This window comes from Momordica charantia, assembly GCF_013281855.1.
Source record: "Momordica charantia cultivar OHB3-1 chromosome 2 unlocalized genomic scaffold, Mcharantia_2.0 BLBB01000002.1, whole genome shotgun sequence".
NCBI classification, from domain to species: domain Eukaryota; kingdom Viridiplantae; phylum Streptophyta; class Magnoliopsida; order Cucurbitales; family Cucurbitaceae; genus Momordica; species Momordica charantia.
The window spans coordinates 16790591-16818185 of NW_028275160.1; the positions used below are offsets into that span (position 1 = coordinate 16790591).

The 27595-nt window shown below is 39.7% G+C and overlaps 1 protein-coding gene and 1 pseudogene across 1 annotated transcript; one reads left to right on the plus strand and one right to left on the minus strand.

Annotated features, from left to right (window-relative positions):
• Nucleotides 1-15310: 15310 nt before the first annotated feature.
• On the minus strand, nucleotides 15311-24416 carry LOC148212922 (deoxyuridine 5'-triphosphate nucleotidohydrolase-like; annotated as a pseudogene).
• Nucleotides 18497-20709, plus strand: LOC148212923 (uncharacterized). Its single transcript, XM_088120891.1, has 2 exons — nucleotides 18497-18678; nucleotides 18876-20709. The coding sequence occupies exons 1-2, from the start codon at nucleotides 18497-18499 to the stop codon at nucleotides 20707-20709; spliced, it is 2016 nt and encodes a 671-aa protein (XP_087977017.1).
• Nucleotides 24417-27595: the final 3179 nt, after the last annotated feature.

Consider the following 27595-nt stretch of genomic DNA (forward strand, 5'->3'; position numbering starts at 1 on the left):
AGGTGCAGTGTGAAAGCCTCTTGAATCTTCCTTGCCTTTCTTGTAATAATTGCTCCTTTGATATATGTAATTGGTCACAAATGGATTCGTATCATCCCCCCTTTCTTTAAAAGGATTTGTCCTCAAATCAAGGTTTTCATTTCCTTCATCAAAACGAATCAAGTTAGTCCAATGATAAGCCTTAACAACTTGTTCCTTACCTTGTGAGTTGTATATTGGAGCTTGAAGATTTATGATTTTCTTCGTTGGACATGTCACTTCTTTCTTCTTGAAAATTTATGTGGCCCTTTCTTGTTTGCCTTCTTTGAGTTAACACCACTTTTTGACTTCCTTGAAGTGCAATCTTGAAGTCTTCATGTAATATCATCCTTCTTAGTCTTCTTATGTTTGGACTTGGACAAATTCTTCGTTCCTTCCAAAAGTGCTTCCAAACCCAATCACTTGGTTTGTTGAAATTGTGCTCGGATTTATTTTTCCTCCACTTGGTACTTTGCATTTGCATTCTCCAACATAACATTCTGCTTTCTCGACCATGGAATTCTTTATACAAATTCTTGGATAAGTAGTTTTCCACAATGCCTTTCACTTTAGGTTTCTTATGTCCATGGTTACCTACACAATAAGGAAGCAAGTTAGTATCTTTAAAATCAAGATATATTTTATACTTACCTTGTAAGACAATCTCAAGATCATGAGAAGATGATAGGATAACTCTTCTTGGCTCCTTTATAGCTTCCTTTGTTTCTTGTATTCGATCATGCTTGAATTGAAAAGTTGGAACTTCCTGCAAAAATCCTAGAAAAGTAGAAAGACTAGGATAAAATATGTGAGCTTGATAGTAAGGGTCCTTATGCAACAATGCTATAAGATTTGACTTATATTGACAAATGGATTGGATCTTGCTATTTTCCTCTTCTTTCTCCTTTGAATTCCTTTCTCTTAACTCTTCTCTTTCTCTCTTTTCTTTGAACTCACTTTTATCAAAATCAGAATCTTTGCGATCTTGTTCAATAAATTCATCAACATGTGCTTTAGAATCTTCCTCAAATTTTGCATCATATTTCTCACAAGCATCATTTGAATCAACAACACCATTTCTTATCACCATGACTTCTTTATTGACACATTCTTTGCTCATGTGTCCAAACCCTTTGCACTTCCAACATGTAAGAGAATTAGTCTTCTCCCTTACCTCCTTTGGAACTTCATTGTTTTTGGCATTGGAGCTCTCGGCCTTCACTCTTTTGACAGCACCAAACTTCCCTTTTGGTTGCATGAATTCATTCCATTTGGAATGCTCCTCTTCTTTCCTCAATTGATCTTCAATTTTGATAGCATGGTGATACATATCTTCCAAGTAAGGTGGTGGATTTCTATCAATATGCTGAACAATTTCCAGATTCAAACCTCCAAGGAATCTAGACGTGGTTTCTTCCTCTTCTTCTCGAATGTGTGCTTTTTCCATTAAAATCACCATCTCTTGATAATACTCATCAACACTTTTTGTTCCCTGCCTCAAAGCTTGCAGTTTAGTTTTCAAATCATTTTTATAATGTTTGGGAACATACCTCATTCTCATGGCTTCTTTGAGTTTTTCCCAAGTTTCTATTTGATCCTCATCTTTCCTTCTTTTCTCGGATTTGAGATGTTGATACCATTCATTAGCATGATTAATGAATTCGGCAATGACAAGTCTCATCTTCTTATTTTCACTATATGTAGAGCAATGAAATACACGTTCTATCTTCCTTTCCCATTGCAAGTAAGCATCGGGGTCCGCCGTTCCACTAAATGGTGGAATTTTGAGTTTAGCTCCACCATCTCTCTTTTCATTTACTCTTTCCCATCTCCTCGGTTGCATAATGTTGGCAAAGTTATTCCTTCCTCTACTCCCAACTTATTCTTTTTGTACATCGAAGTCAAACATACCTTCATCTTCCTGTAAGACTCGTTCTTCTCTTCGTTGTTGCACCCTTCTTTTCTGCCTATCTTCCCTCATCATTTCCACCATACCTTGAATTGATTGAAGAATGGCCATAGTAGGATTTTGCGGTACTCCCTGTGACATTTTGTTAGAAAAATAAAATAACAAAATAAGGACCTTTCCACTCCTCTCACTAGGATTTCACTCAAGGACACTCGTGTTTATCACTCGAGGGTAGGCTTTTGGTACTAGGTCAAAGATGTAAGGGTTGGCTTAAATTTTGGTGCAATCTTGCTTAAAGCTTGATATAACTAATTCAATTATCAACTCTCACAAACTAAGACTACAGCAACTCAATCTTAGGATAAAAAAACTTGATAATTTAAACAAAACACAACATAATGAAAAGAACTTTTCATGTGCCTCGGATCTTCGAATGCTTTTTTTTTTGTGCTACTGTTTTCTTTCTTTTGCTACTGATTTTTGTTTCTTTTGCTTCTGTTTTTTTTTCTCTTTTGCTTCTATTTTTTTTTTTCTTTGCTAATAATCCGAGAGCAAAAATACAAGAATTTCAAGGCAAGTTGTAGTATGTCTTGTTACACTTTGTAAGAACTACTTTCGAAAAAAGAAAAAAATGACAGAATATAAAATTAGACAAAGTAAAGATATTTCACCTCTAGAGCCGGCCAAAGAATGTCGACCAATGCTCTGATACCAAATGATAAGCGCGAAGGTTGCTCGTGTTTACAAAGCTAGAGGTCCTTCTAGGATCCTTGCAAACATTCACAAAAACGACTAACTTACCGAATGATTCCAACCAAGAGTAAGGTTAGAAGATGAATCACTCTTAGATCAGACTTAGAATCTACGATGGTCACTCCTAGATCCTAAGACGACTCACTCCAGAATTAGCTTGATCGAGACTAATCCAATGAATCGGTTTAACATCAAACCTAAAGCAAGATTTAAAAGAAGCAACACCAAAAGTGTTAAGGAACAAAAGTTCTTGAATTTCAATATGTTTTAATCTTAAGTTATCCATAACAAGAGCATTACAAGCCTTTAAATAGGCCAAATGGTCGTTCAACATAAGAACACCAAAAGTTTTTCAAAATACTACTTAATGCAAATTGTAGAAAATAAGACATGCAAATTAAAACTTGATTGCACATCATTCTAGACACTTAAATGCGGATCAGAAAACGTAGTCATGCTTCAAATGGTCTTATCTATGTGCTGTAGGAGGCGCTTCACATTTGGATATGGTTTGACAACTTTTGACTTCACAAACTCCAAAGAGGTGCAATCTGCAAAGGCACCTGTTCACGAATCTGCAAACTTTTTTTGTCCTCCGTGCCATCTCTCAAAATAGACAACTTTTCCCGTGCCATCTTTGCTCCATTCTCTTCTTGACTCATTGAAGTAACATTATGAATAAATTCGGGCTCAAAACTCTTTGTTGGTTCTTGTGCATTAACAAGCTTTTGAAGGTGCAGTGTGAAAGCCTCTTGAATCTTCCTTGCCTTTTGATATAGAAATGAATGATCACGGAGTACACGGGGAAAGTGTACAAGAGGAGCAAGCTCAAATCAGCTCAAATGAAGCTTATGCTCAAAGTCAACCCAATCATGAGCCAATCATTATGCCACAAGGTCCAATCACAAAAGCTAGAGCTAAAAGACTACAAAAAAGGTTGAATGGTTACTTCCAAGCTAAGGTGTTCACACTTGGTGAAGAGTTGCATCCCTTCAAGCTTGAAAAGACATCTTGTCCTCCAAGAAACTTCATGAATCTAAAAAACCCCCACAACAATAATAAGAATAACCCCAATAACAAGATGATGAATCAACCCCAAGAAAGCTAAACAGATTTGTGCTTGGAAAAGATGATCAATGACCAAGAATAAAGGAGAACTTGTTCCTATATTCAAGATTTCGAACTCTCCACAATCTAATGGATCAAACTAGATTGAAAGTTCTAAAACATGCATTCTAACACAAGAATACAAAGAAAGCTTAAAAGCTTGAGAGAGACTAAACTCAATCTGAATTTTTCATTCATCAAAATGTTGTGTTTGAAAAGCAAATGTACATCCCTATTTCTAGTAATTCAAAAGACATAATGAAAAGACACAACTCTTGGATGAAAAGACACAACCCTTGAAAAATACATAATAAATTAAATATGTGGATGAATCTGGATTTTTAGATTCATGAAGTTTCTTGGAGGACAAGATGTCTTTTCAAGCTTGAAGGGATGCAACTCTTCACCAAGTGTGAACACCTTAGCTTGGAAGTAACCATTCAACCTTTTTTGTAGTCTTTTAGCTCTAGCTTTTGTGATTGGACCTTGTGGCATAATGATTGGCTCATGATTGGGTTGACTTTGAGCATAAGCTTCATTTGAGCTGATTTGAGCTTGCTCCTCTTGTAGACTTTCCCCGTGTACTTCGTGATCATTCATTTCTATATCATTCTCCCATTCTTCGAAAAGATTCGTCCTCGAATCTAAAGTATCTCCTTGCATGGAAAATTTGAAGTCATGTGCATTCCTAGGCCTTGTACTACTTGGATCCCCCTCTGCTTTGAATTTATTGTCTAGGATGCGGTAGGAAGTGAAGTTGGAATGATGCTTCTTGTGCAGCCTCTTGGATTCATATGTCCCATGTGAACGAAATTGGCTCTTTTTAAAAGCAACTCTTGAATTTAGCTTTTCAACAAGCAGTTTGACCTCCTGCAAGAATTCAAAAGAAAAACTTGGTACAATTGGTTTAAGTGCACCCGTTAGAAAGCAACTTCGTTTGGTTACAAGCTTTTGTATATGTCGTTTTGAAAACAAAACAATACTAGCTTTAGAAACTCTCGTAACCAAACCCATATGATCGTCAACACTTTTCTCTCGTTTGTCACTTTTTTCACCGTCCTTTCTTTCTATTACTTTTGTCTCCACCTCTTTTTCAGAGCATAACTCATTACAATCTTCGGTTGTCTTCTCATCAAACATAACAACCTCATCATTTGAATCTTCCTCTTGAGCATCACACATAATGACCTCAACATTGTTCGAATCATCCTTTTGGAGATTTGGATGTTCTCTCTCATTTTGAATTGATTTCTCATCCTCTTGAGGCTCGGGAAAATCTTCCTCCCTTTGAACGAATTGTGCAGCTTGTCTTTCCTTGGCTTGGTCCCTCAATTTCAATTCTTGATTTAACTTTGAAATGTACTTCATGGATTTGCGCATTTCAGCAAAATTATCTCTCATAGACTTCCAAAACGGGTCCTCACTAACGTGATTCTCACGACGTCTTCGCCTTTGTTGAAACATTTGAACTTCTAATATCTCAAACTTTAGCAAGTCTTTATAGTATTCTTATGAGAATCATGCAAGAACACTTCAGTATAGCATAGAATGTGAAAAGTCACAAAAATCAAAAATTTAGGAAACAAATAGAGAAACGTTTTCTAATAAGCAAAATAGAATGGAAAAGAAAGAGATATGAGTGAAATGGTGTGAATCAAAAGAAGATGAAGAGTCACTTTTTTTTCCCTTGAAAACAAAATTTTTTCTCCATCAAGTATGATAAAAGATGAATCAAATATGAGAAGATGAAGAGTCACACGTAGTGGATTTAGATATGGTTGAAAATAGAAAGAAAGATGAAGAAGAATGGAAAGCGGATAAAGATATAATCTGTTTAGAGCCTAAGCTCTGATACCAAATGATAAAAGAACTAACTCAATTATGCATGAGAACTCCCTTATACAAGGTGAACCCCCACAACAATAATAAGAATAACCCCAATAACAAGATGATGAATCAACCCCAAGAAAGCTAAACAGATTTGTGCTTGGAAAAGATGATCAATGACCAAGAATAAAGGAGAACTTGTTCCTATATTCAAGATTTCGAACTCTCCACAATCTAATGGATCAAACTAGATTGAAAGTTCTAAAACATGCATTCTAACACAAGAATACAAAGAAAGCTTAAAAGCTTGAGAGAGACTAAACTCAATCTGAATTTTTCATTCATCAAAATGTTGTGTTTGAAAAGCAAATGTACATCCCTATTTCTAGTAATTCAAAAGACATAATGAAAAGACACAACTCTTGGATGAAAAGACACAACCCTTGAAAAATACATAATAAATTAAATATGTGGATGAATCTGGATTTTTAGATTCATGAAGTTTCTTGGAGGACAAGATGTCTTTTCAAGCTTGAAGGGATGCAACTCTTCACCAAGTGTGAACACCTTAGCTTGGAAGTAACCATTCAACCTTTTTTGTAGTCTTTTAGCTCTAGCTTTTGTGATTGGACCTTGTGGCATAATGATTGGCTCATGATTGGGTTGACTTTGAGCATAAGCTTCATTTGAGCTGATTTGAGCTTGCTCCTCTTGTAGACTTTCCCCGTGTACTCCGTGATCATTCATTTCTATATCACCTTTCTTGTAATAATTGCTCCTTTGATATATGTAATTGGTCACAAATGGATTCGTATCAGTCTTACTATATACTTTCTTAAGCCATGACCCATGCGTCTTTCAGCTCACAAACACAATTCAGCATGCTTCCACAACATAAGCAACATTCTAATGATGAAATGATAAACCAATCATGCTTTCACAATATAACATTTCTTAACAACAGCTCCACTATGAGTTGTGTCACAACAAAGCATAACCAAACAAATTTTAAATAATTAGAGCCCAACACGGTTCACCCAAAACACTTAATATCCAACATCAATATTCAATAAGCATTGCTAGATGTAATAAACACACGAAATACGCCGAACAATTCATGCATATTCAGACAACAACATCCCCACAGCAATTCTCAGCAGTTTAGCAAAGCAGAATTTACACCATTATCACCGACAAACATTCAACAACACTCCAAGTATACAGATTACCATAACCGAGAGCCACCTAACACATCAGCGTATCAAAAATAATATCGAACATCACAAAAACAGCATATTGGAGGTCATCCGACACACATTAACGCACGCACACGCCCCTTGTCTACTTACACACAACCGCGCCCTTAAGTTTTGCGTCGATCTCACACCTAAGCACTAAAACAGAAAAATACAGCAAGTTACGTACACTATTCAACCTTCAAAATCAATTCTAAAAGGGTTCAAATGACTCATTACCACCAAAACCGACTTCGTATAGGTGTGGGTCACCTAGATCTAGCTCGCCAAGGTGTGGGTCTACTCCACCTGTTGTGCGCCACCGCCGATGTGGTCGTGTAGGAGGGAGCGACGCCGTGGGACACCGGAAACTAAGTCGCTGCCGCTGCTGCTCGAACACCACCGAGGAGAAGGTCGCGCCGCCGCTGCTATGGATCGTCCGGACGTCGGGTCAAAGTCGCGTCGCCGCTGGATGGGTCGCCGGCTGCCGCTGCTGCTGTTACGAACTTGCCGTCGCGGGATGTGGTCGCCGGCCGTCGAACTCCAACAAACCCATTCAACAACGCGGGTGGGGGCTGAAATCTCGTTGCACCGCCGCAGAGAGGGACGTCGGAGTTGCTGCTACCCCGTGCGCTGCTGCGTGAGGAGTCGTCCGCCGCCGGAGTGGTGCCGTCGCCGGTGAACAAGAAGAAGAAGAGGGGTGCGTGGCTAGGGCAAGAAGGAAGAAGAAGAAGAGAGAAAGAGAACTTGGGTGCCAGGGTTTCTTTTTGTTTTCCCTTTTTTTCCCTTTTCTTTTACTTTTCCTTTGTTTTAAAAAAACAAACCAAACCAAAAAAAAAAAACCCAACATAACCAAGCCCAAGAGCAAAAGAAACCCATCCCAACTTAAGACAAAACCAACCACACGGAGCCCGATAAATATAAATTTAATTAGAGTTTAATTTAAAAAATAAATAAATAAAAAATAAAATAAAATAAAAATCTCCCGATTCGAGACTAACTAACCTGAGGGACTCGGGGCGTTACACCTTATGCTCCAGCTTCAACGAGAGATGGCAGGGTTTCCCAACTACCAATTTGTACAGAGATGTGCTTAGAGGCATCTTGAAGGCTGTGCGATAAGCCCATATTGCATCGTCTAACATCACTGCCCAATACTTTCATTTGTGTTAACAACCTTTTCCAAGATACTCTTGATTTCCCTGTTAGATATTTCTGCTTGCCTGTTCGACTAGGGCTGATACGCTGTGTATACTTTGTGCTTGATATTATACTTGGCATAGAGCGACGCTAGAACTTTATTAATGAAGTGGGAGCCCTCATCACTGATCACAGCTCTGGACGTGCCAAACCTTGTGAATTATATGCTTGTGCAAAAACTTTGCAACCACTTTGGCATCATTGTTGGCACGTGCCACTGCCTCAACCCATTTTGATACATAGTCGACTGCTAACAAAATGACGAGATTTCCACTAGATAGAGGGAATGGTCCCATAAAATCCATGCCCTCTACATCGAACAGCTCCACCTCTAACATGTATCTAAGATGCATCTCTGACCTTATGGAAATATTCCAACTCTTTGACATTCGTTGCAATGCTACACTAAATCGTATGCATCCTTGAAAATGGTGGGCTAGAAATAACTGCTCTGGAAAACTTTTGCTGCTGTGCACTGCCCTCCAAAGTGTCCGCCATATAGTGCAGAATGACATTTAGTCAACACCTGTCGTGCTTTTGCATTGGCAATGCATTATTACCGAAAGTTCAAACGACATGCATAACAAATCGTCATGCTTTATATAATAAAAATATAAACATAGCTGAACATGCAACTTACATGCCAAACTCATCATCGCACCTCAATTCACTAGTTTCTTTTCCTGTTTCTCAAAGACGTACTCATTCGAATCATATTGTCCCCTGACCTTTGTACCCAGGGCCTCGAAACTTCTCCACTGCACTTCACGTTTGACCCTTGACCTTTGTACCCAAGGCCTCGAACTGTTGCGCCGAACCCTGACCACGCATTGCCTGAAAGGATGTGAATCCCGGAGCGGAAACGGACTATCGCTCATGATTTTTGGGAAACAAAATCTAAATGTGTTGAGAAGAAAATACAGGGGAAAGACTTTACCTTTCAAGAACTTTTCTTCAACAATTTCCCCTCGAACACCACCACCGAATCTTCCTTGCTATCCTCTAAAGTCTCGAGATCGTGCTTGTGGGAGCGTTTCTTCGGAATGAAGGGAGAATTCAGAGAGATCGATATCTTGATCGAGAGAAAAATCAATTGAGCGTGCTTTTGTTCTACCTTCTCTGTTTTTGCAAAACTGCAAAACAGATAACCAAAAACCAATGACGTGGGGACTTCACTTAATTGCCCACTCTCCTATAATTTTGCAGGGGAGTTAATTATTAATTTATATATTAATATTATTAATTAATAATAATAATTAATATATATATATATAGAATTTATTAATTAATCATATTAATTAATAAATATAATTAATTATTAATCCAATTAATAATTAATTAATAAATATATATATATATAAATCAAATAAATAATTAACACTTAATTATTTATTATAAAATTAGAATGATATTCTAAAACATTTCTCTCGCATAACCTATAGTTGTAATGTACATATTATGCACATTATTTTTAACCTATAGTTTTATTATGAATCATATTCATATTAATTTTATTTGAATCACATTCAAATAATTTCTCTCATAATATATAGTTTTAATTTAGAATTAAATATATATTATAATGTATCAATATACATATATTCCCTTGAGCAATTTGGACAGTTCAAATTCTTCCGAAACCTAGATCTTCGTTTTACCCGTTATGAGCTAGCAAGGGGACCAAATAGACCTACAGATCAGAAGCTCCAACGATACGTGATTAATCGGTCAAACTCATTGACTGAGTTAATCAACATTCGTTAACTACGAGTCACTCCACTAAAGACCCGCAGTTGCACTCTTCTCGCTGCAGAATGTTTTCGTGTCCACGGATATACGACCATTAATGACAAGTCAATCTTTCACGAGTGCTCGTAACTCAAGTCCGGGAGGAATGAATTCCATCTCGTGAATTTATGTTCCCATCTCCCCACTCGGTCTCGTCCCCAAAATGATAGGAATGTTGAGTCGGCAACTCTGGCCACTCTCACCCATATAGATCAAAGGACGAACCCTCACGGGCAGAAGTCCACAACTCACTCAGGATTGAGAATGAGTTGCCTGGTCATCATAAGAAACAACAATCTATTAGTTAACGGTGTTACATCTAAAGATTGACTATTTCGTGGTCCGGTCTTATATAAACTCATTGTATAGGATACCCCCACTCGCATGTCTCCACACGAACGACCTGGATCGAGTCGTCTGTAGCATTTACAAAGTGGGCCGTATCCATAGTGTTGCCAGGATAAGGTACCCAGCCTTATCCATATACTATAGACCCTTTAGGTTATTCACGGAACATTATCCACTTGTATATCAGGGGTATATCAAATATATACCTCGTATATCAGGGGTATATCAATTATATACACAAAATAGAAACTACGAGTTTAAGGCAACACACCCAACATTGCCAAGGCATTGACACATCTCTAAACTCATTAGTTCTCTTCCATATTCCTCCAAGACTTATCCCTTCGAGTCGTATCGACTCCTAACCTTTGCACCCAGGGCCTCGACACTTCTCTATGGCGTTTGGCATTCGATTCCTTGACCTTTGTACCCAAGGCCTTGAACTGTTGCACCGACCCTTAACCACGCATGGCCAAAGCATCGATGACTTTGCAACATATTGGCCTTTGTCCTATCCTCTCAAGGCCTCAATACTTGCCTTCCTCTAAGACTCATCGCATCGACACTCAACCTTTGTACCCGAAGCCTTGACAGTCATCTTTGTCCACAGTTTCGCGTATCGACCCCGACCTTTGTACACGAAACCTCGATACCCAACCAGTGACTTCTCAGCCCCCTGGCCCTGATACTCACCCATTCACTTCACCACAAAACCTCAACTTTAACCAGATTCCTACATGCTTTTAAATCATGACCCATTTAACATTCAACTCGCAACGAATTCAGCATGTAACATACAATTCAATGTTCAGATCATAATAGTCCAGCATAATAAGAATATCCTTCTCTCGACATTCAGCATACTTTGAATTCATAAAGAAAGCCAACAGACATCTCACGAAACAAGATTTCAATATTTCATTTCAAAATAAGAGCCACACAACAAAGCCAGCATACTGCAAACACAACAAATCATATAACCAGAACAGTATCACCACTTTCACATTACAGCCCATCCAGAACATAACGTCAATCCACATAGTCAACCAATATTACATCCAATATGTCTAAACTCATAATACATGTACTCAACAATTATACCATCAACAACGTTTATAAGATAACACCAATCTCAAACAACCATACAAACGACACTCATAGGCACACAAGCAACCAATTCATAGCAGCATACAACAACCAATCCCTTCAGGTAAGAACTACTTACGAACGAGAGTCCTAACACTCCTAAGCTTTACCCAGAGGTTCCTAAAACAAAAGAGATCAAGCTTGGGTTAGAATCCAAACATAAAAACTTAAATCGAAACCAAAAGTGGGTTTAAGTTGGTCATTACTTTCTAAATCACACAGAACCCACTTGGTTTAAGAGTGGGTCGATGTTCAAGGGGTCCAACGCTCCAAAATTGAGTTCGAAAAGCCTCAAACTTGCTAGTCAACCCCTAGAGGGAGGGGTTACCCAAACCCAACTCTAAACAAGGGTGGGTATCGTGAATCAAACCCTAAATTTATGGCTAAGCATCGAACGTCGTTAGAATGAAGAGACCGACGCAATTATGGGCTGCTAAAATCATAAATCAAGCTATTCACGCGCTGGTTGAGGGGGAATGCCTTAGAGACGTCGCATCTGCTCGCATCCTGCCAGCGATGATGCTCGAAGGCGACCATTGCAGCACCGGAAAGTAGAATGCCGCACACAATGCCGCTTGAAGCCCACCTGATTTGGTTTGTTCGGCTATTTAGATCAGAAATCAGTTATGGGCTGCTTTGTGAAGAGGCACAGCCAGGGATATTAGGCCGTTGGAACACTGCAGAACTGACATGCTGAGGGAAGGGTGACGCCGAAGTCGCATTGCTGTTGCGGGTTGATAGAGACTCACCAGAAATATGTTGTCGAACACTACTGCCGCTGGTGCTCGGTTAAGCTGCTGCCGTCGTCCTTCGCAGCTTCGTTGGAGATGGGGACATGCTGGGCAGCAGGGATGGAAACCACAAGGTAGGGGGCGATTTCAAGGTGGGGTGGAAGAAGGAGAAGGGAAAAAGAGTTGGACGAGGGAGGGGGGCGACTTCAATTCCTGCAAAACAGTTTTCTGTTATTTTCTTAAAACTTTGACCGCATTTTTCTCTCATTTTCCTAATCTAACATATATTACAAATTATTCATAAATGTTCTATGCATCTACTTTAAGAATATGTAAACCATTTTAGCTAATAATGATGGGAAATGGTTCATTTTTATGGTCAAACAGGCCTATCGACACACATTTCTACTGTAAAAAGTGAACCGAACACGGAGGCGCCACTTCCTCTGGGTTGCTTAGTATCTCAACCGAAGAACTTCTCCATTAGCCCCAACCTCAAGAGATGGGGAAGACATTATCATGGTCGATGCGACACTCCCACTACTACCACTACCATAAGAGACGTTTGCCTTATCCTTAGGATAGGACGAGCGACTGACCTAGATGGAGAGACCGATGAGGCAATGACGCACTAGGCTTTCGTCCGTGGCAATGGACGTGGGAACATTCTTGGCAAAAGGGATATCCTAGATCTTTCATAACAGCTTCATCAATTTAGATGAGGAAGGAAGCACCCCGATAGGTAATTATGCGAAAAGAAAAACCAATACTTCAAACAAAGAAAAGAAAAAGGGCAGAGAAAGTAGCGACCAAGAAAGACGATGGAATGGAGGAATGCTCACCGTTCTCCATGAAGTGGTTGGGCACGCACCCGTATATAGGCCTGTCGCCGACCAACCACAAGCCCTACACATGGAACCAGCAGTCTTTCCAGTGTTTGTTTGAAGTCAGGGGATTAAAGAGTGTCCTATGACGAGAACTCAGATTGTAAAACCCTAGGAAGACCGAAATCGACTCCATCAAGGTCAACACAATCAGCAAGGTTAGGATCATCCCCTTGACATTATCGAGCTCCGGCCAGAGATTGGTTAACGCCATTATGCTTCCTCAAGCAGTGGAACGAGTTGGGTTGGTGCAACTTCGGCGAGGGATAAGAAAGACTACACGAAGAGGGAAACCGAGAGCCATACCCCATTCTAGAATATCTGGGATAAAAACTCAGCCATCCAGGATGGGGTTGTCAATCCTCTTGTCCTCCACCAGATGGCGTATAAGAACATAATTCTGTACTCGGTACACGGAACGAATATCTAAGAGGTCCTGCTCCGTCGCATGTGTCCGAACGTGGTCCACCATCGGACGACTAGCCATGGTGGATGTACAGATACGAAGCAGTTGAGGATAAATAATGTTTGAGCAAGTAGAGCAATCATCGCTTCCCACCGGGAGAATTTAAAGCCTACCTAGGCACCGTTTCAAATCCCAATGGCGTTAGAAATCTCGACTATCGACTACGTCGCTTCACGCGCTACACAGGGATGCGAACACCAGTAAAGCGGCGGTGGACACGTGTCCCCTTATAAAGGCGGCCGTATAAGCTAACATCGAGTCATAAATAAATATTATAAATAATAAAAACAAGAGTCAGACCTAGTACGCTGTCTACACACCTAAATTTACAAAAAAAAAAAATAAAAAGAAAAGAATTCTCCATTTTAACCAAGCTTTCAAAATATGTTGCCACCATAATTGCTTCCATCCTGCACAAAGAATTGCATGGTCATTAAGATTCAAATAAATATTAAAAAATGTAATTGTAATTATAAGAATCAGTCCCATTTGAAAACTGCGAATACACGACGTACTCCAAGCTTACTTAATCTTCAAACTTGAAACCTATCTAAACAACTAAACAAAAACAATCGCAATATGTGAACTTACTTAAAAACTACAACAACAATAACTAAATTTTTTTGCAAAGGTAAATAAATTATATTAAAACAAGAAAAGCATAAGGAGGAACTCACAGCCCGAGATCAAGGCAACAAAACAAAAAGGGAAAGAGAACAATAGAAATCACGAAACTAAGTCCCAAGCAGAGACAAGCATGGGCTCAGAGCTCCTACAACAACTCCCTGGCCAAGTAGTGCAACGAAAATACACCTCAGCCTTAATGACCCTAAGGAGCACAGGCGACGAGCGACCCTGACCACCATGAATACGACGGTTCCGCTCCTTCCAAAGGAGAGAGACAGTCAAAGTCCAAGCTAACCGCCACACATGCCGCCGAACAGTAACTAAATTAAGCCACCAAAACGAGCGTATCTCAATTTTGTTAAGACACTTACTTATCTTCAACCAATATGTTGTGAGTTTGAAATTAAGGCTGGGGGATTTTACGGGACTAATGACGAAAATTTGTTTCGTCAAAAGCCAGAACAATGCTGTTTTGGGGTTGAAACGTTAAGTTTTGGCCCGTAAGCATGCTACGAAACCACGTATCGTCACTGATATAAGCGACAAAACGAGATTTTTGTCTCATATATTAGCGACAAAACTTATTATGCTTCACATATTTTGCGATGAAACTTATTCTCATCGCTTATGTTCCATCGCTGAATGCTGCATTTCTCGTTGCATTCAATTAGGAGCCGATCTTACTGTCGGGAACGATGTAGGGACCACATGACTTAGAGGTTTCCTTCCAGCATTCGTTTTAGTACTCATTGGAACCATTTGAGCTCCTGCAAATTGGTTGACTTCCTCATCTTCATCGAAATCGAAAGGGTTTACCAATCAGCTTGGTTTTATAATTACCTCGCTTTTGAAATCCCCAACAGGACACGTTCAAAATAATATATTATACATTAAGTAAATTAGAATTCCTCTTCAATACCCATACCATATTTATTTTTTTGATTAAAAAATGAGCTATGAATATGACTGATACAATTATTTGGTTGGTATCTTAGTAATCTTAAAGTATGTAGGATAATTTTAAAAAATAAAATATAAATAAATAGAAATTGCCTTACTACCTATATCTTAATTAAATCGGTTTCTCATCCATTCCAAGTGGAAACCTAATCTAGACAAGATTTTGAGTCAGAAATGGATGGATATTAGGTGATTAATTTATTGAAGAATACAAAATGAAGTTATTTTTTCCTAATATGACAATCACATTACAACAAAAAGAAGCCATGTCACCCTACAAAGATCAAGGTTTGATAAAAAAGAGAGACTGGATGGGAAAAACGACCAGAAAATAATCACTCTAATTCCCCATTCGCACCAAACTAGAGATCTCTCAAACTCCTATAGAGCGGAAGTCGCCTTTGCCTCAACCTCCAACGGCTCCGGCGTGACTATTTCTCTAGAATCAGTTGCGCAATCCCTGTCGCCCACTTTCACCTCAAAATCTACATCATAGTGGTTGAATAGAATCACTCCTTCTTGACCTCTATAGCCAGCATCTATCACACTCGCACCAACATCGATTGCATGCTTTAGAGCCAAGCACGATCAGTTGAAGAAAGTTTATGATATGATAGATGGACGCATAATTAGAGGAAGAAATACCAATCCGAGCATAAGTTTCTTCTATTATCGCGATGCTCAAATCAGTCGGAACTAGGACTGCTCCTCACACTTGAACCTTTCTCTCTGTTGCACTGCAATAAGATACAAAACAGAGTTCATGGAAATTACAAAGTCTCCAATGGATCACCTAGAAAGGTCGTAACTAGCGGAGAGAGCAGAGGCTTGGGGTGTCAGCACGTGGCTTTCTCAGACAACTTATTCACTCTGAGAAACGTCGAGAAACTGATGATTTTCGTGCACTTGCACAACAGTCGAAAAAGCACCTTACTTGAGGATTTTCGTGCACTTGCATAGAGCCAGAGCTCCATAAACGGACATTACTCACCCTCGTTTATTCCTCGTTCAGTTAAAAATCAAATTACGATTTTACGAATTATGACTAAAGAATTTCAAACTCAAATATCCAAACAATTTAAAAATCACAATCTTGAGTATGCACAATATGAATCCTAAATATACTTTAGAATCATAAAATATTAAACATCCACAAAATAATTACAGAATATAAACAATCCAATACGAACAGAATTCCAAAACAACAAATTTAACTACCATTACGTTTCGTCAACTGAAAATTACTAAAAAAATTTATAATTAAAACCTCACAAGAAACAACCAAATAATCATAAACTTTCTAATGACTCTTATATCTGGAAGAGTATTCTTTGGGGGAGAGAGTTACTTCATCAAGGGCTCCGGTTTAAGGTGCACAACGGGAATCCATCATGTTTTTTCACGATAGGTAAACTCCTAAAGCCAACACCTTCAAACCAACATTAATAGGAGGAATTCATGATTCATGTTCCGTGGCGGAACTTATCCTCCCAAACAAAGAGTGGAACTTAGCTTGGCTAAGCACAATGGTAAATGAAGATGATTTCGCTATTATTATGCAAATCCCCATTAGTAAGACAGGAGCTATAGATAGTTTGATTTGGCATTACGATAAAAAAAGGGAAGTATAGTCTGAAAAGCAGCTATAAACTTTATATGCACATGAAGCTAAATGGTGAATCATCAAGTCAGAATACAGTCGCAAAATGGTGGAAGAAACTCTGAAAATTATAAATACCTTCAAAAGTAAAAGTTTTCATTTGGAGAGTTTTCAACGACTGCTTTCCAACAAAAGGTAATCTTAATCGAAGATGTATAGATATTGTACGTTATTGTCCCCTCTACGGTAAGGATGTGGAAACAACTGAGCATATTATTTTTTGTTGCCGAAGAGCTAAACAACTGTGGTCGATTCTCCTACCAGACTTCCAGATGATGAGAAACTTTAATGGCAGCATTCAAGATCGCTTTCTCTTTCTGTCAGATCAATTGACAATGAAGAAGTTAGAATTAGTGTGTGTCACCTACTAGTCCCTGTGGAACGATCGAAATCAGCACCACCAAGGAGGGCAGATTGCGGATGAAAATTTCAAATGTAATTGTATCTTAAATTACCTAGAAGAGGAGAAGCATAGGATACTTCGTCGAAATGAAGAATACAGAGCCATGCGGTTTGTAGCTCGAGCTCAATGGCAGTTGGGTAATACCATCGAGAGGATCATTGAAATTAAGTGTGGATGCTGCTTGCCGACGTTCTCTTCAAAGAACAGGGGTGGGGATAATTTGTAGGGATGATGTTGGTCCAGTTTTAACAGCGGCCCAGATTGTATTTCCGACGGCTTATATACCGCTCAGAGCCGAGTACCTTGCTATTTAAGTAGGAATTCAAACTACTGCCCACCTGAATTTTTCTCGTTCTATTATGGAATTAGATTCGTTTTCCGCTGTTCAATGAGAAATTTGGATTTATGACTCCACCAATAACTAAAATTGGATAAATGAACCTATTTTTAAAAAACCTAATTTGTGACCCCACCTCCACTTAATTTTGACCCCTTCAAAAATTTGTAATTGTGAAATTGTTGTTTTACCTTTACATTTATAAAACGTCCTTCGCTCCTATCTTCGACTGTTCCCTGCCATTCTCTCCTTCCTTTCGTTACCTTCGTTCTCAAAGGAGTTCTGCACCCAACGGCTTTAGAGGCAATCATCAATCTCTTCTCGTCATCAAAGTTAGGGTTTCTTCTCATCGTTGTGGGTCCCATCTCGGTTGTTAGGGTTTTTTCGTACTTTCGAGAAAATTTTCGTAAGTTGTTGTTAGGGTTGTGATTTTCGGCGCTATCTGAAGCAGCCAAGTAGATTTTCCATTCATTTTGGGTTTTGCAGGTATTTGATTGAGAAATAAAAGAAAAGAAAATAAGGGTCGGCGTTTCGGATTGAATCCTGGTGAGTTTCGTTCCAAGATTGAAACGGGATGACGAGATTGCATCCTAAACCCACCCATTTGGAATGCTCCAGGATCAAGAGTCTCTTTTACCTTACATCCCGGTACGAGACGGTCCAAGACGGGCACCGATATAAAAGGCATAAAAGAAGCTCCGAGATGATCCGAGGCAGGCACTCTACCTTTATCTCGGAGCTTGTCCGGACCTTTTCGAACCTAGATGAACGGCAAAATCGATAGCCTTCTTTCTACCTTTCATCCTGGTCCTTATCCCGGTCTGTCTCAGGGTCAGATGAATGGTATAAACTGCTCCGTCCCTTACAACTTCTTTTTGTTTAAAGTTATTTTTAACCTTGTTGCATTAGTTTTTACCTAATTTTTTTATTTTAACTTTGTCTAGGAGGCACAAAATGACTGGTTTCCGGCCTTGTTATTTTTATTTTAACTTATTGTAGCCCGAAATGACTGGTTTCCGGCCTTGTTAACAAACTTTGCCTGTGTAGATAAAACCACCTTTACCCTTAAAGCTATGTTAACCCCAACTCAGTTAGACATGTTTAGGCAAACATGTTTCGGTCCTATTTTGGACATTGACGTTGTATTTAACGGCCCATTGATCCATCACCTGTGGTTGAGGGAGGTTGAGGAGCCTACGCAGGATGTCATTAGTTTTGACCTGTTTTGGAAAAGGGTGTCTCTCGACAAGCGAGAGTTTGACCGAATCACCAGGCTCAGGCATAGGACGCATAAAGTAGAGAACGATATTCCCGGCCAAATATTTACAGCACGTTAAATGCTACGTCGCTTACTTTGATCCCTAAGATACCTAATCCTTCGGGGTTAGGGGATTTTCGCCCTATCTCATGCTGTAATGTGTTGTATAAGTGCATCACGAAGCTTTTAGCTAACCGGTTGAAAGTCTGGCTACCCAGGTTTATTAGTCAGAATCAGTATGCTTTTGTGCTCGGAAGTCGTATTGTGGACAATATTTTGCTTTGTCAGGAGCTTGTTGGGGGGTATCATCTTAATAAGGGTATCCCTCGTTGTGTGCTTAAGGTGGATCTTCAGAAGGAGTATGACTCGGTGCATTGGGATTTCCTGTTTGGTCTGTTACTGGCCATTGGGACCCCGGCTCGCTTTGTTAATTGGATCCGAGCTTGTGTTACGTCTCCTATGTTTTCCATTTCTCTGAATTGTTCGCTTGAGGGTTATTTTCCTGGTCGTTGTGGGCTCCGTCAAGGGGATCCTCTTTCCCCTTATCTTTTTGTTATGGCCATGGAAGTGTTGTCGCGTATGCTTAATCGCCCGCCGGTGGGGTTTCGATATCATCCGAAGTGTGATCAGATTGGTTTGACTCACTTGTGTTTTGCTGATGACTTAATGATTTTTTCGCATGAGGATGTTGGTTCTCTTTCCTTTATTCGGGATTCTTTGGTGGAGTTTGAGGCGTTGTCGGGTCTTGTTGCTAATACTCGTAAGAGCTCTTTTTTTGGGGCTGGTCTTCCTCTTGAGAACGTGCAGGGGTTGGTTTCTTTCTTGGGGTTTTCGGTGGCAACTCTTCCGGTGCGGTATCTTGGCGTTCCGCTCCTTTCTCGTCGGTTGTCTTTTCGCGATTGTAAGCCTTTGTTGGAGAACATTAGTGCTCGTATTCGGAGTTGGTCGGCTTGTGTGCTTTCTTTTGCTGGTCGTTTGCAGCTCATTCGCTCGGTGCTTCAGAGTTTCCAGGTTTACTGGGCCAGTGTTTTTGTTCTTCCGGCCCGGGTGGTGCATGAGGTGGAGCGTATTCTTCGCTCGTTTCTGTGGAAGGGTTGTGAGGGTGGGTCCTCTGGGGCGAAGGTGGCTTGGTCTGAGGTCTGTCTTCCTCTTAGGGAGGGGGGGCTGGGTGTCCGCCACATGGCCTCGTGGAATTGTGCTGCTATTATGAAGCTGCTCTGGCTTCTTCTCACGCGTGCTGGGTTGTTGTGGGTCGCTTGGGTGGAGGCTTATGCATTACGGGGTTCTTGTATTTGGACTGTCCGGCCTTCGCCTCGATTTTCCTGGTGTTGGAGGGATATTTTGGGTGTCTGGGATTCACTCCGTCCTCTGGTGCGTACTGTTCTTGGGGATGGTCGGCTTTGTTTTGTGTGGCATGATCCCTGGTTGTCGGGGGTCCGATTCATCCGAGGTGTGGGGATAGGGTCATCTATGATGCTGCTAGCTCTTCTATGGCTAAGGTTGCTGACTTTTTGCTTCCTGACGGTTCCTGGCGGTGGCCTCGTGTTTCGCTGGATCTTATTGAGCTTCTCCCGGAGGTGTTGTCGGTGCGGGCCGTGGTTGGTCAGAAGGATCGCTTTGTTTGGTCTCCCGCGGTGTCTGGGCTTTTTTCGGTCTCTAGTGCTTGGGGGATTCTTTGTCCTCGTCCTCCCCCAGTTCCTTATTTTTCCTTGTTATGGTTTGGTGGGAATATTCCTAAAACATTCGTTTCTTTCTTGGTTGGCCATTCGTGATCGCCTATCTACGCATGATCGTCTTCGCCAGTGGAATGCGTTGGTGCCTGCTACTTGTGTTTTTTGTGCTGGTTTGGAGTCTAGGGATCATCTGTTTTTTGATTGCCCTTATAGTCGAGCAGTTTGGGCTGGTATGATTTCGTGGGCCGGTTCGTCTCATCGGGTTTCATATTGGTCTACTGAGCTTACTTGGATTTGTCATCTTAGTGCTGGGTCGTCTACTCTGCGACATGTGTGGCGGTTAGCTTGGACTTCGACTGTTTCTCTCCTTTGGCGGTAGCGGAACCTTCGTATTCATGGTGGTTAGGGTCTCTCGTCGTCTGTGCTCCTTAGGGTTATTAATGCAAAGGTGTATTTTTGTTGCACTACTTGGCCAGGGAGTTGTTGTAGGAGCTCTGAGCCCATGCTTGTCTCTGCTTGGGACTTATTTTTGTTATTTCTATTGTTCTCTTTACCGTTTTATTTTGTTGCCTTGATCTCGGGTTGTGAGATCCTCCTTTTGCTTTTCTTGTTTTTATATATCTTATTTACCTTTGCAAAAAAAAAATGTGACGGTAAGTGTAACGAGTTGGAGAAGATTTTTATGGAGCGGGGTTTTAACAACGACGAGGATGTTGTCTAGGTTGCTATAGTTTACTTCAATGAACTTGCCATGATGGATAAGGAGAGGAAGCAGTACATGGATACGAACCTATTAGGTATTGTGGATCGGTGGGAGTTGTTGTGCAACTATGACTGGAGTATGCTGAGTTTTGAAAGGACAATTTGGAGCCTGATGAACACTCTAAAAGATAAACTACCAGCGTACCAACAAAAGGCGAGAGACTACCCCACACACGTTGAGACTTATAGTCTTTATGGGTTCCCATATGCGATTCAGGTTAGTGAGGTTTAAGTTAACTGTATAATTAGATTCATTATTTAACTACATCATTTATTTGACTTCATGTGATTCCAAGTGTGGACATACGAGACTATCTTGATGTTGAGTGTCTGAGTAGCAACGAGGTCGAGTGATGACGCCATTCCTCGACTTATTAGATGGTCGTGCACCTATTCTCGCAGGTTTCGTGTGTTGGCGAGTGATGCATTCGATAACACGCGGGTAAGTAATTCTCAAATGATTGTATGCTTGATATTTGTTCTTTCATTTGGATCATAACACGTTATTCTATGCAGTCCAAGCTTAAGAAATACTTAGAGTCGATGAATGCTGAGCAACAACACATGGAACGTATCATGCTTCCACTGGAAGCTCGCATCATATCCCCTCCAAGAGACGACATTGACGTAAGACCGGATCCGCCTGTTATTGAGGTACCTCCCACTGTGAAAAGGGGAAAGCATGCAGAAAGAGCAAGGGACAAAGGGAGAAGATTGTAGAGGATCTGGTAGAAGAGAAAGTTCGGGAGGAGGCCCGCCCAACAGACGATTTCGTGGCTGATGAAGAAGGACATGACAGGCATGCACCAAAGAAGAAGACAAAAGAGAAGAAATTCAAGAAGATGATCAATACACGACTGAGGAGGCTCGATGATCGAGTTGGTGCTATTGAGGTCACATTGGGTGGCATTGAAGTTGCGCTGAAAGGTATCCAGAGGTACCTTAAAAAAATGTCAAAGGTATGCATTTTTTATTATATAAACTTAATTTAGTTTAAAATGTCAAAGGTAAGATCGAGTTGGTACAGTCTTAGCACAATAACTCTCGTTGATCGGTTTTCTTATTCAGGTTGCGTTTCCCGATCGAAGCAAATATTTTGGAGGCGGGGGTGGGCCTCATAGAGATGATCTCTCACATGGAAAGGTAATGAGGACCTGAAGACAAGTGGGGGTCCGAAGAATAAGGACAATGACAAAGGTCTGATGAGGTTCCAAAGTCTCAAGATGATCTGAAGATGGATCAAAGTCTGAAGCACATGAACGAGGATCTAAAGACTAATCAAAGTCTGAATCACATGGATGAGGATTTGTCTACGGATAAGAGTAGAGAAAACTCGTTTCTAAACTCGTGATTCGAATCACTCCACAAGAGGTATGATCAACACCGCTTGAATGATCCTAACATGCAAATTCTAAAGACACAAGAAATTGACAAGAAATGGGAGATAAAGCTCTCAACCAAGCTAATGAGAAAACTCACTTTTCATTCAACTTCAAATTGTGTTTACAACAAGACATCTCAAGGCTATATATAGCCATCCTAGCAAGCCATATGAAATGTCTTAAGCAAATGAAAAGACTTGTAACTTACAAGAAATGAAAAGACTTGTAAATGAAAAGACATAACTTATAAGAAATGAAAAGGCTTGCAAATGAAAAGACATAACTTCAATAAATGGAAAGACAAGCAAATGAAAATGTTAAGAACATGGAGAGTTTAACAAAATAAATTGCAATCCCGTCCCTAATGAAGGATGTGAGTGTTTGACTTGGTTTTTGAATTGAATGAGTTGACTTTGACTTGTTTTGATGGAGCTGACTTTGACCTTGACCAAGTGGACTTTGACTTGCCATAAAAACACTTAAAAATGTATAACTTGCACCAAATTGAAGTGCATAGTTCTAACTTCTTGCACATCTTCCTTTATTTCTCTTGTCGAGTTCAAGAACGCTTGGACACGAAGTAGCAAAGCTTGTTGAAGTTTCCTAGCTCTCGATCTTGTAATCGGTCCATGAGGCATAACAACGGTAGCTCCTTGGTTCATATCATAACTGATGTAACTTATTTCATGCTAACTGACCCATTAGCTCAGGATTAAGATCAAGTTACCTAGGCCATTAAAGTCGAGATAGTTAGTTTCAGACAGTAAACAGTGTTATAAAGTAAAAGTGACTATCTCATGGTCTGGGGTCTTATGCAAACTCTTTGCACACGACGCCCCCACTAGCATGTCTTTACATGAACGAATTAGGATCACATCGTTTATACTAGCCACAAAGTGGGCCGCATCCATAGTGTCCATATAATAAGGCGCCCAACCTTATTCCTATACTATTGACCTTTTAAACTGTTAACTCAAACTTGATCCATATTTATGTCTCTACATAAAGTTTGAGTCTCATGTAGCAGTCTAGGATCCTTAGTTTATTGGATTTAGATCTAGTAAGAACATTTTATTGGGTGAATAACTACTTATTGATTAAAACCTTCAATAACAACTTTATTGAATGATAAAAGTATATCTGACATTTTCAAACTATGAGTTTTACGACATAAAACCCAACACTTGCCTCTTTTATGACTTCGGGGTTCTTTAGAATTTGCCACAACATCACCATTATCACAATAAATTGTTATCGGCAAAGTCATGTTTAGAACAAGTTCCAAATCAATTAAGAACTTTCTAAACCACACCGCCTCTTTTGCTACTTCACCAGCGGCAATATATTCGGCCTTCATTGTCGAGTCTGTGATGCATCATTGTTTGATGCTCTGCCATACTACGACTCCTCCATTAAGAGTGAACACTTATCCCGAAGTGGATTTCCTCGAATCCTTATCACTTTAGAATCAGAGTCCGTGTATCCTGTAAGGATCAAATCCTTAGTGCCATGTACAAGCATATAGTTCCTCGTTCCCCTAAGATTCAAGTTCCAATCTAAACCACCTCTCCCGAGCGTAAGATTCAGATTTAGCATCAATTAATTCGTGATGAAGAGATTAAAAGCATTAAGCGAATAAATGCACAGATAAATTAAGTACAAATAAATTAAGACAATTATTAATAAATCCAACTCATAAATCCAGCGGCTATATGAATTCCTAAAGTCGTAGTGTCGATTGACCGTCCCCGACTCAATCTCCACCATCATGAGCCTTCGAAAATCATCTCCTCGCCCTCCTTGCTTAACTTCTCGAGCCAAAGCCCTCAAAACTCCAATTCTCCAATGTAAGAATGTCCAAAATTCCCTCAAAACGGTACACTCATCTTTGTTTTCTGAGAGGGCATTGTTACAGCGCCATGACACCATTAGTGAGCGCCATGGTGCTGTCCCAGATTTATGACAGACGTGCAAGTTCGTAGCGCCATGGCGCTACAATACAACATTGCAACGCTGTCATCACGGAAAGAGGTCCGAGCTTCGTCTGCAGGCACCATGATGCTGTGTACTAGCGCTGTGGCTCTGCTTCTTCGTAATTTTGCTCTCAATTATGACCTACAGGCGCAATGGCGCTACATTATGGTGATGCAGTGCTGTGTGGCAGAATTAAGCTCCCTTTTTTTGCTCTAATTTTCCTCTTAATTGATCATTTATGCTTCAATTCTTTCTAATGACTAGATCGTATAAAAACATCAATTATGCACAACCATAAATGACCGAAAATTGCTAAATAATTTCCACCTGAATGTCATGAAAGGTGGTTTATAAAGTACACTATCAAAATACCCCCAAACTTAGCTTTTTGCTTGTCCTGAAGCAAAACTAATTAATAACCACTTAATCCAAGCACACAACTGACACCTAAATCATGTTCATCCCTGAATATCTCGTAACTCAACATACTAACTCCATTTCCTATACTCTTTCATCTTTTTAATCCACAAAAATATCAGTAAATCAATCACACATCCTACGAGATCAATCAGATGACAATCAAAAGATTAAGCAGTGAAACATATAATTGATGGGATGTGAATCCTGGAGTGGAAGCGGATCTTCGTTCATGAATTTTAAAAAAAGAAAACAAAAATACAGGGGAAACTTATGTCTGAAGAAGTTTTCTTCAACGACTCCACCCGAACACCACCACCGAATCTTCCTTGCTATCCTCTTGGGTCTCGAGATCGCGCTTGTGGGAGCGTTTCTTTGGAACGAGAGGGAGTATTGAGAGAGAGAGCTTGAGAGAGATTTGGAGTTTCTATCTTTTTTTATCCCTATTCTATATTTTGCAGAACTGCGAAATGGAAGGGATAACAAAGAGACCACGTGGGGAGTTACCCCACGTCACTTAACTGCCCATTCCTCTGCAATTTTGCAAGGGAGTTTAATATTAATAATTAATATATATATATATACTATATATATAATAATTAATATATACATATATATATATAATTAATTAATCATATTAATTAATAAATGTTAATTAATTATTAATCTAATTCATAATTAATTAATATATATATCAAATAATTAACACTTAATTATTTATCACATAAATAGAATCATATTCTATAGCATTTCTCTCGTATAACTTATAGTTCTAATGTACATATTGTCCACATTATTTTTAACCTATAGTTTTAATATGAATTTTATTCATATTAATTTTATTTGAATCTCATTCAAATAATTTCTTTCATAATATATAGTTTTGATTTAGAATTAACTATATATTATAATGTATCAATATACATATAATCCCTTAAATAATTTAAATAGTTCAAATTCTTCCAAAAATTTCATCCTCGTTTTCCCGTTATGAGCTAGCAAGGGGACCTAATGGACCTACAGATCAGAAGTTCCAATGATGCAAGATTAATCGGTCAAACTCATTGACTGAGTTAATCAACATTCGTTAACTACGAATCACTTCACTAAAGACCTACAATTGCACTATTCTCACTACAAAATGTTTTCGTGTCCATGGATATACGACCATTAATGACAAGTCAATAATTCACGAGTGCTCGTAACTCAAGTTGGGTCAAATTACCGTTTTACCCTTGAGTTACATCTTACTCCTTAAATACCACTGCTCCTCTAATGAACAACCCAGTTATGGTCCACATACAACACTAAGAAGGCTACAGTGTTGTTGACGATCTTCTTGTATACACAGGGCTCATCAACGTTTTGGTCAAAACCATAAGATTTGATCGCAGTATCAAACCTTATGTTCCAAGATCGAGATGCTTGTTTCGGTCCTTATATGGACCGTTTAAGCTTGCAAACCTTTTGCTGTTGACCTTGTGCTATAAACCCTTCGGGTTGAGACATATAAATACTTTCTTCAAGATTTTCATTCAGAAAAGCAGTCTTGACGTCCATTTACCATATCTCATAGTCATAATATGTGGCAATAGACAAAAGTATTCTAATGGACTTAAGCATAGCTACTGGGGAGAAGGTTTCTTCATAGTCCACCCCTTTCCTTTGTGTGTAGCCTTTTGCCACAAGTTTCGCCTTATAGGTCTGTAGACCTTTCCTTCGGCGTCTCGTTTTCGCTTATAGATCCGTTTGCACCCTATGGGTTTTACCCCGTCAGGTTGATCTACAAGTTTCCAAACGGAATTGAAGTACATCGACTCCATTTCAAAGTCCATCGCTTTGACCCATTTGTCCTTGTCAGTATCTTCCATTGCCTTTTTGTAGGTCAACGGATCCTCGACGCCATCATCAGGTATGACAACTTGGATTTCAGTTAAATCCACGTAGCGATCAGGTTGTGACACAATCCTCCAACTACGTCGAGGCACCCTTAATACTCTAGGTGGATGTGACTGACGTGACGTACTGGTTTCATCAACAACTCTTGTTGTAGTGCCAGTTTGATCTACAAGTCTTGTTGATGTGTTTGTAGCCTCTTTGGAAATCTTGTTAATCACTACCTTACTCTGTGGTTTATGATCTCGAACGTGGTCTTCTTCCAAGAAAGTGGCATTTGTCGATACAAACACTCTGTTTTCTTGAGGATCGAAGAATAGACCATCTTTCGTCTCTTCAGGGTAACCTACGAATAGGCATACTTTTGAACGAGACTCCAGTTTCTTTTGGTTAGTCACGAGCATGTGTGTCGGGCATCCCCAAATGTGGAAATGACGTAAACTAGTTTTACGACTTTTCCATAGCTCAAAGGGTGTTTTAGAAACACTCTTTGATGGAACTACGTTCAAAATATAAACCGCAGTCTCTACTGCGTAACCCCAAAACGAGTTAGGCAACTGAGCATAGCTCATCATAGATTGAACCATGTCCAACAGGGTTCTATTTCTCCTTTCTGATACACCGTTTTGTTGAGGTGTACCATGGGCTGAGAGTTGGGACGTGATTCCATGTTCTATTATATAGTCCTGGAATCTCAAATCCATATACTCTCCATCCCGATCTAATCGAAGTGTTTTAATGGTTTTACCTAATTGATTTTCAACTTTAGTCTTGTACACCTTGAACTTTTCAAGGGCTTCAGACTTATGTTGCATTAGGTATAAATAACCATAC